Source organism: Carassius carassius, chromosome 29 (assembly GCF_963082965.1).
Source record: "Carassius carassius chromosome 29, fCarCar2.1, whole genome shotgun sequence".
Lineage (NCBI taxonomy): Eukaryota > Metazoa > Chordata > Actinopteri > Cypriniformes > Cyprinidae > Carassius > Carassius carassius.
The window spans coordinates 22,099,466-22,112,244 of record NC_081783.1 but is presented as its reverse complement, the minus strand read 5'-3'; the positions used below and the strand labels follow the sequence as shown (position 1 = coordinate 22,112,244).

Here is a 12,779-nt window from a genome sequence, read left to right as displayed (position 1 = left end):
TTTTGGCTGCTTGTGGTGAGAAAAAAACAAACAACATTACAATGAGTTAGTGATGGCCAAAGGCAGTAGAGCGGCATTACAGCACAGCAGGTCACAAATGCAGTAATAAAAAAATGTTGAACTAAAACTAAAACTTAAACTAAACTAAAATAGATAATAATCTGAAATTCAGGACAATATATTATTATACTACTACTACTACTACAACTACTACTACTACTACTACTACTACTAATAATAATAATAATACAGATTATTCTGGAATTAAACTACAAATTAATATCAAAGTATCATACATTTATGATATCAAAAGTATATTATTAATACAATTATATACAGTATGTAAAGGACATTGCTGAAATTTATAGAGCACAGAACATAATATTCTTGGGTAGTTCTACCTTTACTGAGCCAAGAGTTTGTCCTCCAATGACAGTAATTATATATATATATATATATATATATATATATATATATATATATATATATATATATATATATATATATATATATATATATATATATATATATATATATATATATATATTTATATTTATATAGTATTTAAGATTTGCTTTTTTAGTTACCTAGAAACCTCAAATATTTATTATTTTCACTTTTCTCTTAATTCCAGGAAATTTCTAAAACAGTTTATTTCCAGGTGTAACATTTCAGTGTGGTCATTAATACTCATCTGTATGTATTAATTTAATTCATGTTAATCAGGCCCATCGATGACTGATTCACATCTGTTTTCTGAAGTGAGGTTTCCTTGATTTTATGCTTGTTTTCAGCAGCACACCCATTGTGTAAGGTAACAGCTAAGCCTATGGGATGCCTGTCTATAACAGTTCATCGGGGTGGGGGGGGGGGGGTGAGGTAAGGTAAGGTGAGGTGAGGTGAGTGTTTTTGTTTCTTCTGTTCTGCTCTTTTAAGCTTGAATGACTCAGCATGCATATCCTGCTGAGACTACGCACTTGCAAATCAAAGACACGGCTAAATGAACGGTTGCCACAAATCAGAGATGAAACTCTTGCATAAACTGCCATCCACCACAGGGAACAGAATAAATGTACAGGTTAGAACATTTACCTTGATGTGCACTCTCAATCACTACACGAGTTGGAACAGGAGGGCTGTGCAAGCGTATTGTGTATGTACAATTGTGGGTTCCTTAGGAAGAAAAGCTGAAGAGGAATAAATCTGGTGTAAAATTATAAGAGCGCAAAGGAAAACTATTGGTTGCAGCTTTTTTTTAATATTATTCTTCTACTCATATTAAAGCTAAACTCATTAACAGCAACTAGCTTAAAGTGTCATGAACCCCACTTCAGTTGATTGCTTACTAAAGGTGTTTACTAAAGATTATGAGATGCACAAAATATGCATGCAAGTCTGTAAAACTGAGAAAATCTGAATTTCAATGGACAGGACATAGACAAATGGAGCTGCATTTTGTTGAAATGTAAAATAATAATAATAATAAGTTACAAAGTTAAAAATCAGTTTAATTAAATACAGATTCAACGTAAATAATCACATCTCTTCGGCTGTCAAAATGGACATGGATGTCGATAAAAAAGATGCTGTAAGCTGTTCAGGAAACCACTATTAACTCATGACTTAATCTCAGCCTTCAGTGTTGTGTGTCTTTATGAGTCTTGTTCATAACTAATGAACATTTCCTTTCTTTTTAACCCCCCTTCTCAGCATCTGGTATCTATATCAGGGAGACTGAAACACACACATTGAGAAACTGAGTTTGCTTATATTTCTGTGCGGCTAAACAGCGCCACTGCCTGTAAGCATTTCACGTTCACGTTTGAAGTTTATGAATTCAGAATAAGGAAATGAGAAGCTATCCTGTCTGTCCTATATATCTTGTTTTATACCTTTATTATTAATTACGAAATTTGAAAACAGAAATAATGAGAATTCATACAACTGTCATATACTTAAATGACAATATAAAATAAAATAAATAATTAAGTGGGAAAGATTAGGCCGGTTATTTATGAACTTTAATGCATATAATTTATCATACAAAACTGAGAAGTTGGCAATATGTATTGATATACGAGATGCGTTTTTACTAATGATATAGTTTAGATAATTTCATTTTGCAGGTCCTCAAAACAGAATGACGTCGGTGTTTGATCACGTGAGATGAGAAGAATCACCTCAGAACCGATCACCGGTGATCACCGCGAAATGCATGAGTGTCCGAGTTACGTCCGACGTGCTCTGATGTCACGCTGACGTATGCAACGGGGAGGCGGCTGTGTCGGACTGTGCAGTCGAGGCAGTTGCATATCAAAAGCATGACTGGAAACGACTGCGAATCGATTTTTATTATTGATATTATTATTATTATTATTATTATTATTATTATTATTATCTGATTTCATGATTATGTGTTTGAATTATTAATGGATATTCCCAGACACTATAACAGTGCGATCTCTGTGTGAGATGTGTTTATATATATAAATACGACTAATGTAATATCTAGCACTTTGAGAGTCTTCATCATTTTTATTTTAATATAAAAGCAACTGAAATTATATATTTTTTATCAGCAGCACAGCGCATGAGTGTGAATAAAGCGACATCTGCTTTTGATCTCATAGATTTCAGTTCCATTTCGAGAGATCAGAACTGTCCGTCTTGACTGCGCTTATTTCACTCCTTCCTTCGCTGCAGCCGCCTATTCTCGCCTACATGTCAAGCAAGACGAGACGCATCTCAACAAGCCTAATACTTTTTAATTTCAATTAATTCATTAATCAATTTTATTTGAGTTTTGCTTGGTGTGCAAATAAAAATAGCGCAAATTATGCTTTTATAGTGTATGTAGACAGTGCTTTTCTAAACTGAACTTCCTATTTCTTCATTAGCTGCGCTCCACTTCACATTTAGACACACACCCCGTCCAAATACTAACAACTGCGGTCTTTGTTCTTAACCACTTGACTAGTTATAGGCCTATAACACGTTTCCTGTAAAAGTCCCGGAGTCCCAAGTGTTTAATGAGCATGCAAGACCACATTTGTCTAGAACTTTTAATTACCTGGCGTTTCTAGTGTTGGGAAAGTGCACGTGCTTAAAAATATTTATTTATTCGTTAACTTTGCGTTTTAAAATAAACTTCTAAATATGTGATATTTATTTATTCATTGCGTCTGTGTATTTTAGCAAATAAATACGTCTACCCATTCTTTGGGGTAATTAACGAGTTAATTCAAAAAACACATAAGCCTATACTCCCCTACTCCCGATTTGTGGGTAAGTACAGTAGGTTACTGTTAATTAGCATTAGTATTAAAATAATAATATTATGGTTGTGATGCACGCTGTATTTGAATGATCGGTGTTGTTTGTTTGTTTGTTTGTGTAATACAGTTCTCTGGAATCTCACTGCATTGTGTTGCAAAACTTGTGGTCACATACACACAGTTTTTCTCTTGAAATTGTTAAAATAAAAGCTTACATTTATTTTAAGGTATATATATATTGGATGATTATCATCAACTTATACTGTAACGTAATTTTTAGTTTTCTTTTAGCAATAAATCCACACACATTTTCTGTTTTACAGAGTATCCCAGATTCACCAGATTTTTTTTTTTTTTCAGAACAAGTTGTATAATAAATATTCTGCATAATAATAATAATGATGTGTTCAGGCTCAGCCTCGCTCTACATCTGGCATGCAGGTGTATGAACTGTTTGACGTGAGATGCAGGAGATTAACATGTAATTCTAGCCTGACTCACTGCGCGCCGCTGCTCTGCTCCATCTGCTCTCTGCTCCTCTATTAAAAAGTGGAACAGCAAGGATATATGGTCAGTAGTGAAATATAGTTTATGTATTTTAACAACATAATCCAAAATACAGTGACACGGCCGGCCCTGTGAGTTAAAACAGCACTAAACCTAAAAGAATAACTTCAACAAATGTACCGTCTATTCGATTTACTCTCGGAGTGGGAATCGTTTCTGCCTTTCCCCAAGACCTGACTCTTAAAATTTCAGTAAGCAGATTTGTTTCAGGTAAAATGTCTTTTTATAGTTTGCTCTATTGTTTCATAGTTTCATACTGTGTAGAAGGCTTATTATATGCGTTTTCCATTGTATTTTAAATGCTGCAGGCTATTCATTAATAATTGGATTGTTGCTCATATTAAAGAGCTGTTGCAATACCTATTTTCTTCCACACCTGAACATTGGTTTTACTGTGCTTCACATAACCAATATATACTGTTGTTGTAATATTAGCTAGTAACTGGAACGCTGTCTGATGTGCCTATTATTTGCTTGTGTTGCACTGCATGTTTATGAATTTGAGGGCAGAGCAATAAAAGTAGGTGTGTGTTTGTTTGTATGTCAATTTCAAATAACAAAAGTGTTTCTCAAATCATCAAGCAATTAGTCTTATAAAGTATGTGGCAATAATAAGCTTTCATCTGAAATTTTTTACTGCACTGTAAATTCTAATGTCAGTAAACTGTACTTTGCCAGTTTACATTTTAGATTGTAATTCACTGTTGGAGAGAGTATATTGTTAGTGATATTTTTGTCCAGTTTTGTATTCTCATCAATGTTATTAATATTGAATTAACTTCCAGCGTGGCGCTGTCCATGGTCCCGCACAGTGAATCATTATTTTATTATAATGCAGCTTTATACCGTTGTGGCATTTGAATCTCTATGAGTGGGATTTGTGTTCTTGAGCATTACAGTCATTTTGTGAAGTCATTAAGTGAAAGTATTTTTTTTTCATCCTTTCATAGATATTTCTTTAATTTAACTCGCATGCTGTCATAAAACGTCAACAGTTACTAATTTTCTGATGGTATTCTGATTGTTTACTTTCTGATTGTACTTCTGTCTCAATCTTCAGATTTAATGAACTGAATAAATTGTTTGAAGTTTCAGCCATTCCCAGCGCATATCTCCCTCCAAGTTGTGCAGTAGTCTGTGTTGTGGGTGATCCTGGAAGGACTGATAAGGAAAAAAAGGATTTGGATTTATACATTCTTTTTTTTTTTTTTTTTTTTGAGAAATTTGATATTTTTGTTTTCCTTTTCATATTATTTTTAAAGTTGTGCATCCAATTGCAGTTAAATTACCTATCTCGTCTCACCTTATGTCTATAGCAAAATGTATGTGCATTAAATAGTTTTAATAGGTGGAAATTTTGTATTCCTCACCCCGATGTAGTTATATTGAATACTTTTAAGATTTCAAATTCTCACTTTAGTAGCTTTCACTTCAGCACAAGACTTAAAAAATGAAAAATGAATGACTTTTAATAGAAAGCCTGTCTCTGTACAGTTTATGTTTTGCTTTTTAACTATCTAGCATGTTAAATATCAATTTGTTATTTTTATATCTATATCATAAAATCCAGAGTTTTCCTCCACTGTACAGTATATTATTATGAACGTTATGCAGTTTCTCAGTTTAACTCACAGTGTCGCTGTTCACCATTAAAATAATTTTATTTCATTTTGTACTTCATACTCCACCCTGTTCCTGATGTCATGTTTCGGGCTTCTAGCTCACATCGTAGCAAAACGTAGACACAGTCTCCAATCTCTTTATTTACCATCTAGTTTTCTAAATATAGTTCAGACAAATGTTTTATTTTACATGTTGATTTTATAACAAGTATTTTTCGTTGTATTTTTTTCTCCCCGATATGGATTTAATAGGCACCAGTGCTGCTGCTGAGATGTTTTGTCTTTTGTTCTTCGTGCTGATGGCGCACACCGCTTATGGAGATGTGAGCTATTCTTTTCCAGAGGAGATTAAACGCGGATCTGTGATTGGAAATATAGCAAAGGATCTCGGGCTCGATGTTAACAGACTGTCATCTCGTAAGGCCCGAATTGATACTGAAGGTAACAGAAAACGATACTGTGACATTAATCTGAATACTGGAGAACTGATCGTAGCGGAGAGAATTGACAGAGAGGGATTATGCAATGAAAGAATTTCCTGTGCTCTTAATTTCGAATTAGTTCTAGAACACCCTTTGGCGATGCATCGTGTGACGATACAAATACAAGATATTAATGACAACACACCAGCATTTCCTAAAGATGTAATAAAGCTTGAGATAAGTGAGAACGCTGTGAAAGGCGCTCGGTTCCGCGTGAATGAGGCTCATGATGCAGACATAGGAAATAATGGAGTACAAAGCTATACCATTGAAAAGAATGACCATTTTCTTTTATCTGTAAGTACAAAGGCGGATGGTGGCAAAAATATTGAGTTAGTTTTAGAAAAAGAGCTGGACCGTGAGCAGCAAAAACAACTGACATTAATTCTCACTGCGGTAGACGGCGGGTCTCCACCGAGATCAGGTACTGTAGCCATACACGTCACTGTGCTGGATGCTAATGATAATGCTCCAGTCTTTAGTCAGGCCGTCTATAAAGTCAGTCTGCCTGAAAATTCTCCTCTAGATACTGTAGTGGTGACAGTGAGCGCTACTGATGCTGACGAGGGACAAAATGGAGAAGTGACGTATGAATTTAGTCGTATTTCCGAAACTGCGAAAGCATTATTTAATCTGAATGAGAACAGTGGAGAGATTAAAGTTAAAGGCCCCATTGATTTTGAGGAGCAATTAAAATATGAGATGCTTATTGAGGGAAAGGATGGCTTTGGTCTTTCTTCAGACACCAAAGTAATTATAGAAATTACCGATGTTAATGATAATGCCCCCATTATAGTGATTAAGTCTTTGAATACCCCCGTTCCTGAGAATGTGTTACCCGGTACAGAGGTTGGCATCATTAATGTGCAGGACAGAGACTCTAAGAATAACGGACAGGTGCGCTGCTCCATTCAACAAAACGTCCCATTTAAACTCGTGCCTTCAATCAAAAATTACTATTCTCTGGTGACCACAGGTGAATTAGACCGCGAGCTGCTCTCTGATTATAATATTACAATTACTGCTACTGATGAGGGCTCTCCGCCTTTATCTTCCACTAAGAATATTCACCTGACTGTAGCTGACGTGAATGATAATCCACCTGTATTTCAGGAGCAGAGTTACAGAGCTCATGTGCAAGAAAATAATAAACCTGGCTCCTCTATTTGTTCAGTATCAGCTACAGACCCGGACTGGAGACAGAATGGCACTGTAGTTTATTCTCTGTTGTCCTCTGATCTCAGTGGCGCACCGGTGTCCTCCTTTCTATCCATTAACGGAGACACCGGGGTCATTCATGCCGTGAGGTCATTTGATTACGAACAGCTGAAAAGTTTCAAAGTGTTCGTGTTAGCCAGAGACAACGGTTCTCCTCCTCTGAACAGTAACGTGACCGTGAGTGTCTTCATAACGGACGAGAATGACAACTCCCCTCAGATATTATACCCCTCTCCGGGAGGAAACTCCTTCATGACCGAGATGGTACCCAAAGCTGCGCAGGCGCGCTCCCTGGTCTCCAAGGTGATCGCCGTGGACGCGGATTCTGGCCAGAACGCGTGGCTCTCGTATCACATTATTAAAGCGACAGATCCGGGACTTTTCACTATCGGTGTCCACAGCGGAGAGATCAGGACGCAGCGGGACATTTCTGAATCTGACAACATGAAACAGAACCTCATTGTGTCCGTGAGAGATAACGGACAGACCTCTCTCTCAGCCACGTGCGCATTGTATTTACTTATATCAGATAACTTGGCTGAAGTTCCAGAACTGAAAGACATGTCTCGCGACGAGAGCAGCTCCAAACTGACGTTTTATTTGATCATCGCGCTGGTGTCCGTTTCCACTTTCTTCCTTACCTTCATCATCATCATCCTTGCCGTGAGGTTTTGTCGCAGGAGAAAGCCCAGACTGATGTTTGATGGAGCTGTAGCTATTCCCAGCGCGTATCTGCCTCCAAATTACGCAGATGTGGAGGGCGCGGGAACTCTCCGCAGCACTTACAATTATGACGCATACCTGACCACGGGCTCGCGCACTAGTGACTTCAAGTTCGTCAGATCTTATAATGAGGATACACTGACTGCTGACCTGACTCTGAAAAAGACTCAATCCGCTGTGGATGATCTTGAAGGACTCGATGCGGAAATGGTCGATTCGTTTCAGGTAGGACTTAGTCTTCATTTTATTTTATTTAATTTTGAACTTATTGTTGAACTTATTTAATTTTTGAACTTATAACTGCAGACACATTGACAATTTTGAAGGGCAGTTTGAAATCGGAAAAGTAGCTGCATTAAGTGCACTTTTTCTGGTATGTATGAGGAGTCGTGAGGCCTTGTTTCACGAAAAATGCAATTATTTGTTTATTTCTTATATTGTGAATTTGAATTGTGGCCTTTTAGGGGACAAAGAAATGAAGTTGCCAGAAAGTTAATTTGCCATCTTGTCTAATACCTGGTTGTGTCCACATACTGTATAGTGTGCTGTTTGTAATGAAGTTTGTTCTAAAACGTTGGTATTTTAATGAGTTTTGTGTTTCTCTCTTCAACGTTTCCTTAATGTGAAGTAAGCTTTTTAAGGGAATTCAGTTGAAATGTTGGTAATATTCTGTTCAGCAAATTATTTTAATCGCTGTCTTACTCGAACTGGAAAGGTCAAACACACACGTTCGTTTCTGTAAATTGTGAGGACTTTCCATAGGCTTTTATTACTTTTATACTGACCAAACTATATTTTCTATCCCAAAACCCTAAACATAAATCTATTTGCATTGTTACATTTTCAGATAAGGATAATTTACTGCACTGAATATATATATATATATATATATATATATATATATATATATATATATATATATATATATATATATATATATATATATATATATATATATATATATATGTTAAATGTTTTTAAAGTAAGTGGTTGCAAAAAATTATCTGAGCTACATTTAATAATAATAATAATAATAATAATAATAGTAATAATAATAATAATAATAATAAGTACACACACACACACACACACACACACACACACACACACACACACACACCAGTTTGATGTTTTCTCACTTAATAATTTAGTAAATATCAATGTTATGCAGTTTCGTATTTCAACTCGCTGTGTCGCTGTTCACCTGCAAAAGCATGTGTGTCTTTAGTAGACATCTCTCCACCCTTCTTGTGATGTCATTCACATTACTTAAAGCTGTGTTTGTGATAAAGAATCCTTGACCTTGCCTGACTGACTTTGTTCGTTTTTGTTCTGTTTAGTTTTAAGCATATTTCTGCTTTACATGTGCTTTGTTATATTTCTGGATTTAATTTCTGCTTAACATCTGAGGCATTACAAAGGTTCGGCGTGCCTAGTGAGATGTTTGGTCTTTTGTTCTTCGTGCTGATGGCGCACACCGCTAATGGAGACGTGAGCTATTCTTTTCCAGAGGAGATGAAACACGGATCTGTGATTGGAAATATAGCAAAGGATCTCGGGCTCGATGTAAAAAGAATGCTCACCGGGAAGGCTCGTATTGATATTGAAGGTAACAGAAAACGATACTGCGACATTAATCTGAATACTGGAGAACTGATCGTTGCGGAGAGAATCGACAGAGAGGAGATTTGTGAAAAGAAATCGTCATGTGTCATAAACCAGGAGCTTGTGCTAGAAAATCCTTTAGGTTTGCATCGAGTCATTTTCAATATTGAGGACATAAATGATAATTCACCACAGTTTAAACAAAGTGTTATCAAATTTGAAATACAGGAATCGGCACTTAAAGGTTCTCGTTACTTATTAGATGAGGCTCATGATGCAGATACTAGTTTGAATGCAGTGCAGTCATACATGTTGCAAGAAAACGAACACTTTCTTCTTAGTGTACTAACGCGTGCAAATGGAAGAAAATATGGAGAGCTAGTTCTTAATAAAGAGTTGGATCGTGAGCAGCAGAAAGAGGTAACATTAATTCTCACTGCGGTAGACGGCGGGTCTCCACCGAGATCAGGTACTGTAGCCATACACGTCACTGTGCTGGATGCTAATGATAATGCTCCAGTCTTTAGTCAGGCCGTCTATAAAGTCAGTCTGCCTGAAAATTCTCCTCTAGATACTGTAGTGGTGACAGTGAGCGCTACTGATGCTGACGAGGGACAAAATGGAGAATTGACATATGAATTTGGCCATTTATCCCATCGGCTTTTGGAAATATTTTCTCTTAATTCCTTATCTGGAGAGATTAAACTAACAGGGCTGATTGATTATGAGGATGTGAGTTCAATTGAACTGCCAATTCAAGCCAGAGATGGTCAAGGGTTAGCCAGTCATTGTTCTGTATTAATTGATGTTATTGATGTAAATGATAACGCCCCTATAGTAATACTTAAGTATGTAAACATTCCTGTTCCCGAGAATGTGTTACCCGGTACTGAGGTGGGCGTCATTAATGTGCAGGACAGAGACTCTGAGAATAACGGACAGGTGCGCTGCTCCATTCAGCAAAACGTCCCATTTAAACTCGTACCTTCGATCAAGAAATATTATTCTCTGGTGACCACAGGTGAATTAGACCGCGAGCTGCTCTCTGATTATAATATTACAATTACTGCTACTGATGAGGGCTCTCCGCCTTTATCTTCCACTAAGAATATTCACCTGACTGTAGCTGACGTGAATGATAATCCACCTGTATTTCAGGAGCAGAGTTACAAAGCTCATGTGCAAGAAAATAACAAACCTGGCTCCTCTATTTGTTCAGTATCAGCTACAGACCCGGACTGGAGACAGAATGGCACTGTAGTTTATTCTTTGTTGTCCTCTGATCTCAGTGGCGCACCGGTGTCCTCCTTTCTTTCCATTAACGGAGACACCGGGGTCATTCATGCCGTGAGGTCGTTTGATTACGAACAGCTGAAAAGTTTTAAAGTGCTCGTGTTAGCCAGAGACAACGGTTCTCCTCCTCTGAGCAGTAACGTGACCGTGAGTGTCTTCATAACGGATGAGAATGACAACTCCCCTCAGATATTATACCCCTCTCCGGAAGGAAACTCCTTCATGACCGAGATGGTACCCAAAGCTGCGCAGGCGCGCTCCCTGGTCTCCAAGGTGATCGCCGTGGACGCGGATTCTGGCCAGAACGCGTGGCTCTCATATCACATTATTAAAGCGACAGATCCGGGACTTTTCACTATCGGTGTCCACAGCGGAGAGATCAGGACGCAGCGGGACATTTCTGAATCTGACACCATGAAACAGAACCTCATTGTGTCCGTTAGAGATAACGGACAGTCCTCTCTCTCAGCCACGTGCGCATTGTATTTACTTATATCAGATAACTTGGCTGAAGTTCCGGAACTGAAAGACATGTCTCGCGACGAGAGCAGCTCCAAACTGACCTTTTATTTGATCATCGCGCTGGTGTCCGTTTCCACTTTCTTCCTGACCTTCATCATCATCATCCTGGCCGTGAGATTTTGTCGCAGGAGAAAGCCCAGACTGTTGTTTGATGGAGCTGTAGCCGTTCCCAGCGCGTATCTGCCGCCAAATTACGCAGATGTGGAGGGCGCGGGAACTCTCCGCAGCACTTACAATTATGACGCATATCTGACCACGGGCTCGCGCACTAGTGACTTCAAGTTCGTCAGATCCTATAATGAGGATACACTGACTGCTGACCTGACTCTGAAAAAAACTCAATCTGCTGCGGATGATCTTGAAGTACTCGATGCGGAAATTAGCAATTCGTTTCAGGTAGGACTTGAATATTTCTTTAAAAATAATTGGGTGGATTTATTTTTTTACATGTAATATTTGTGTTTTCATCTAACTGATTTCTTTAGCAAGCTTTAGTTATTTATTTATTTATTAGGGGTTTACGTGGCTCAGTCAAATGCTTGATTGTAGACATATGAATAGGGTCAGTTTGTAGTAACAACATATTGATGGTATAAGTGAAATTTTCAACGCTATCTCACGACCAATTCGTACGTATTTTACGAGGTGGCTTATTCGTACGAATTCGTACGAACCTCACTCGTACGATTTTATACTATTTGTCTAAACCCCAGTGACGGTTAGGTTTAGGGGCGGGGTTAGGTGTAGGTCATTCGTACAAAATCATACGAATTGTGCAACTCGTAAAATACGTACGATTTGGCAAAAATGGTCGTACGAATTCGTAAGAATAATAAGCCACCCCGTGAAAAATGTACGAATTGTCGCGAGATCGGGTTGGAATTTTTTTTACCCTTCATCTGGTCATTAATGCGGTAGTACTTTTTTGCCACTCGTTTTGACTCATTTTGAAGTCAAGCTGTAAAAGTAGTTTGTAAGTCGTCTTTTAATGATTTCAAGGACTTCCGTCTCATTCCGTTGACGAATGCTTTAGCAGAAACATGTCAGTCATCAGTATTGGTGTCCTTATAGAGTCTTCCATTTGTGATTGTCTGTGATAAAATATTGCTATTTAAATGGTTTTACTTTTGTATTTGTCATTTTTCTATGCAGTTACTTTAGAACGAGAATTAAGTTCATATGTTAGTAACGTTTCCTTGAGCTAAATCTTTTAAACTTGTTTTTAATCTGATAGGAAATAACATAGCACAGGTTTCCCGCGTTGCTGTCCATGGTTCTGCACTGCTATTTACTATTGGTTTTGTGTATTTTGTATGTATAGCTCTCTATCCCTCTATATTTGTTTGTTTGATTTTAATAACATACATAGTGAAGCCTTCTTTATCTCTCGCACTTTAATAGTTCACCCATTTTTTTTTTGTCATCATTTACACACCCTCATGTCGTTCCAAACCTGTATGATTTTCTTTCTC

At 37.4% G+C, this 12,779-nt stretch overlaps 1 protein-coding gene across 4 annotated transcripts in view; it reads left to right on the top strand.

The window, feature by feature from the left end:
• Positions 1–5,599: 5,599 nt before the first annotated feature.
• The window catches only part of LOC132109885 (protocadherin gamma-A12-like), a 176,037-nt gene continuing 168,857 nt past the window's right edge, over positions 5,600–12,779 (top strand). The window contains exon 1 of one of the 4 annotated variants that reach the window (XM_059516292.1): positions 5,600–8,112. In XM_059516292.1, the coding sequence (XP_059372275.1) occupies positions 5,704–8,112 (2,409 nt within the window). In that variant the 5' untranslated portion in view covers positions 5,600–5,703. Of the gene's footprint in view, positions 8,113–9,203; positions 11,704–12,779 lie in introns of those variants that run through there. The other 3 variants (XM_059516314.1, XM_059516309.1, XM_059516327.1) reach the window with 3 other exon arrangements.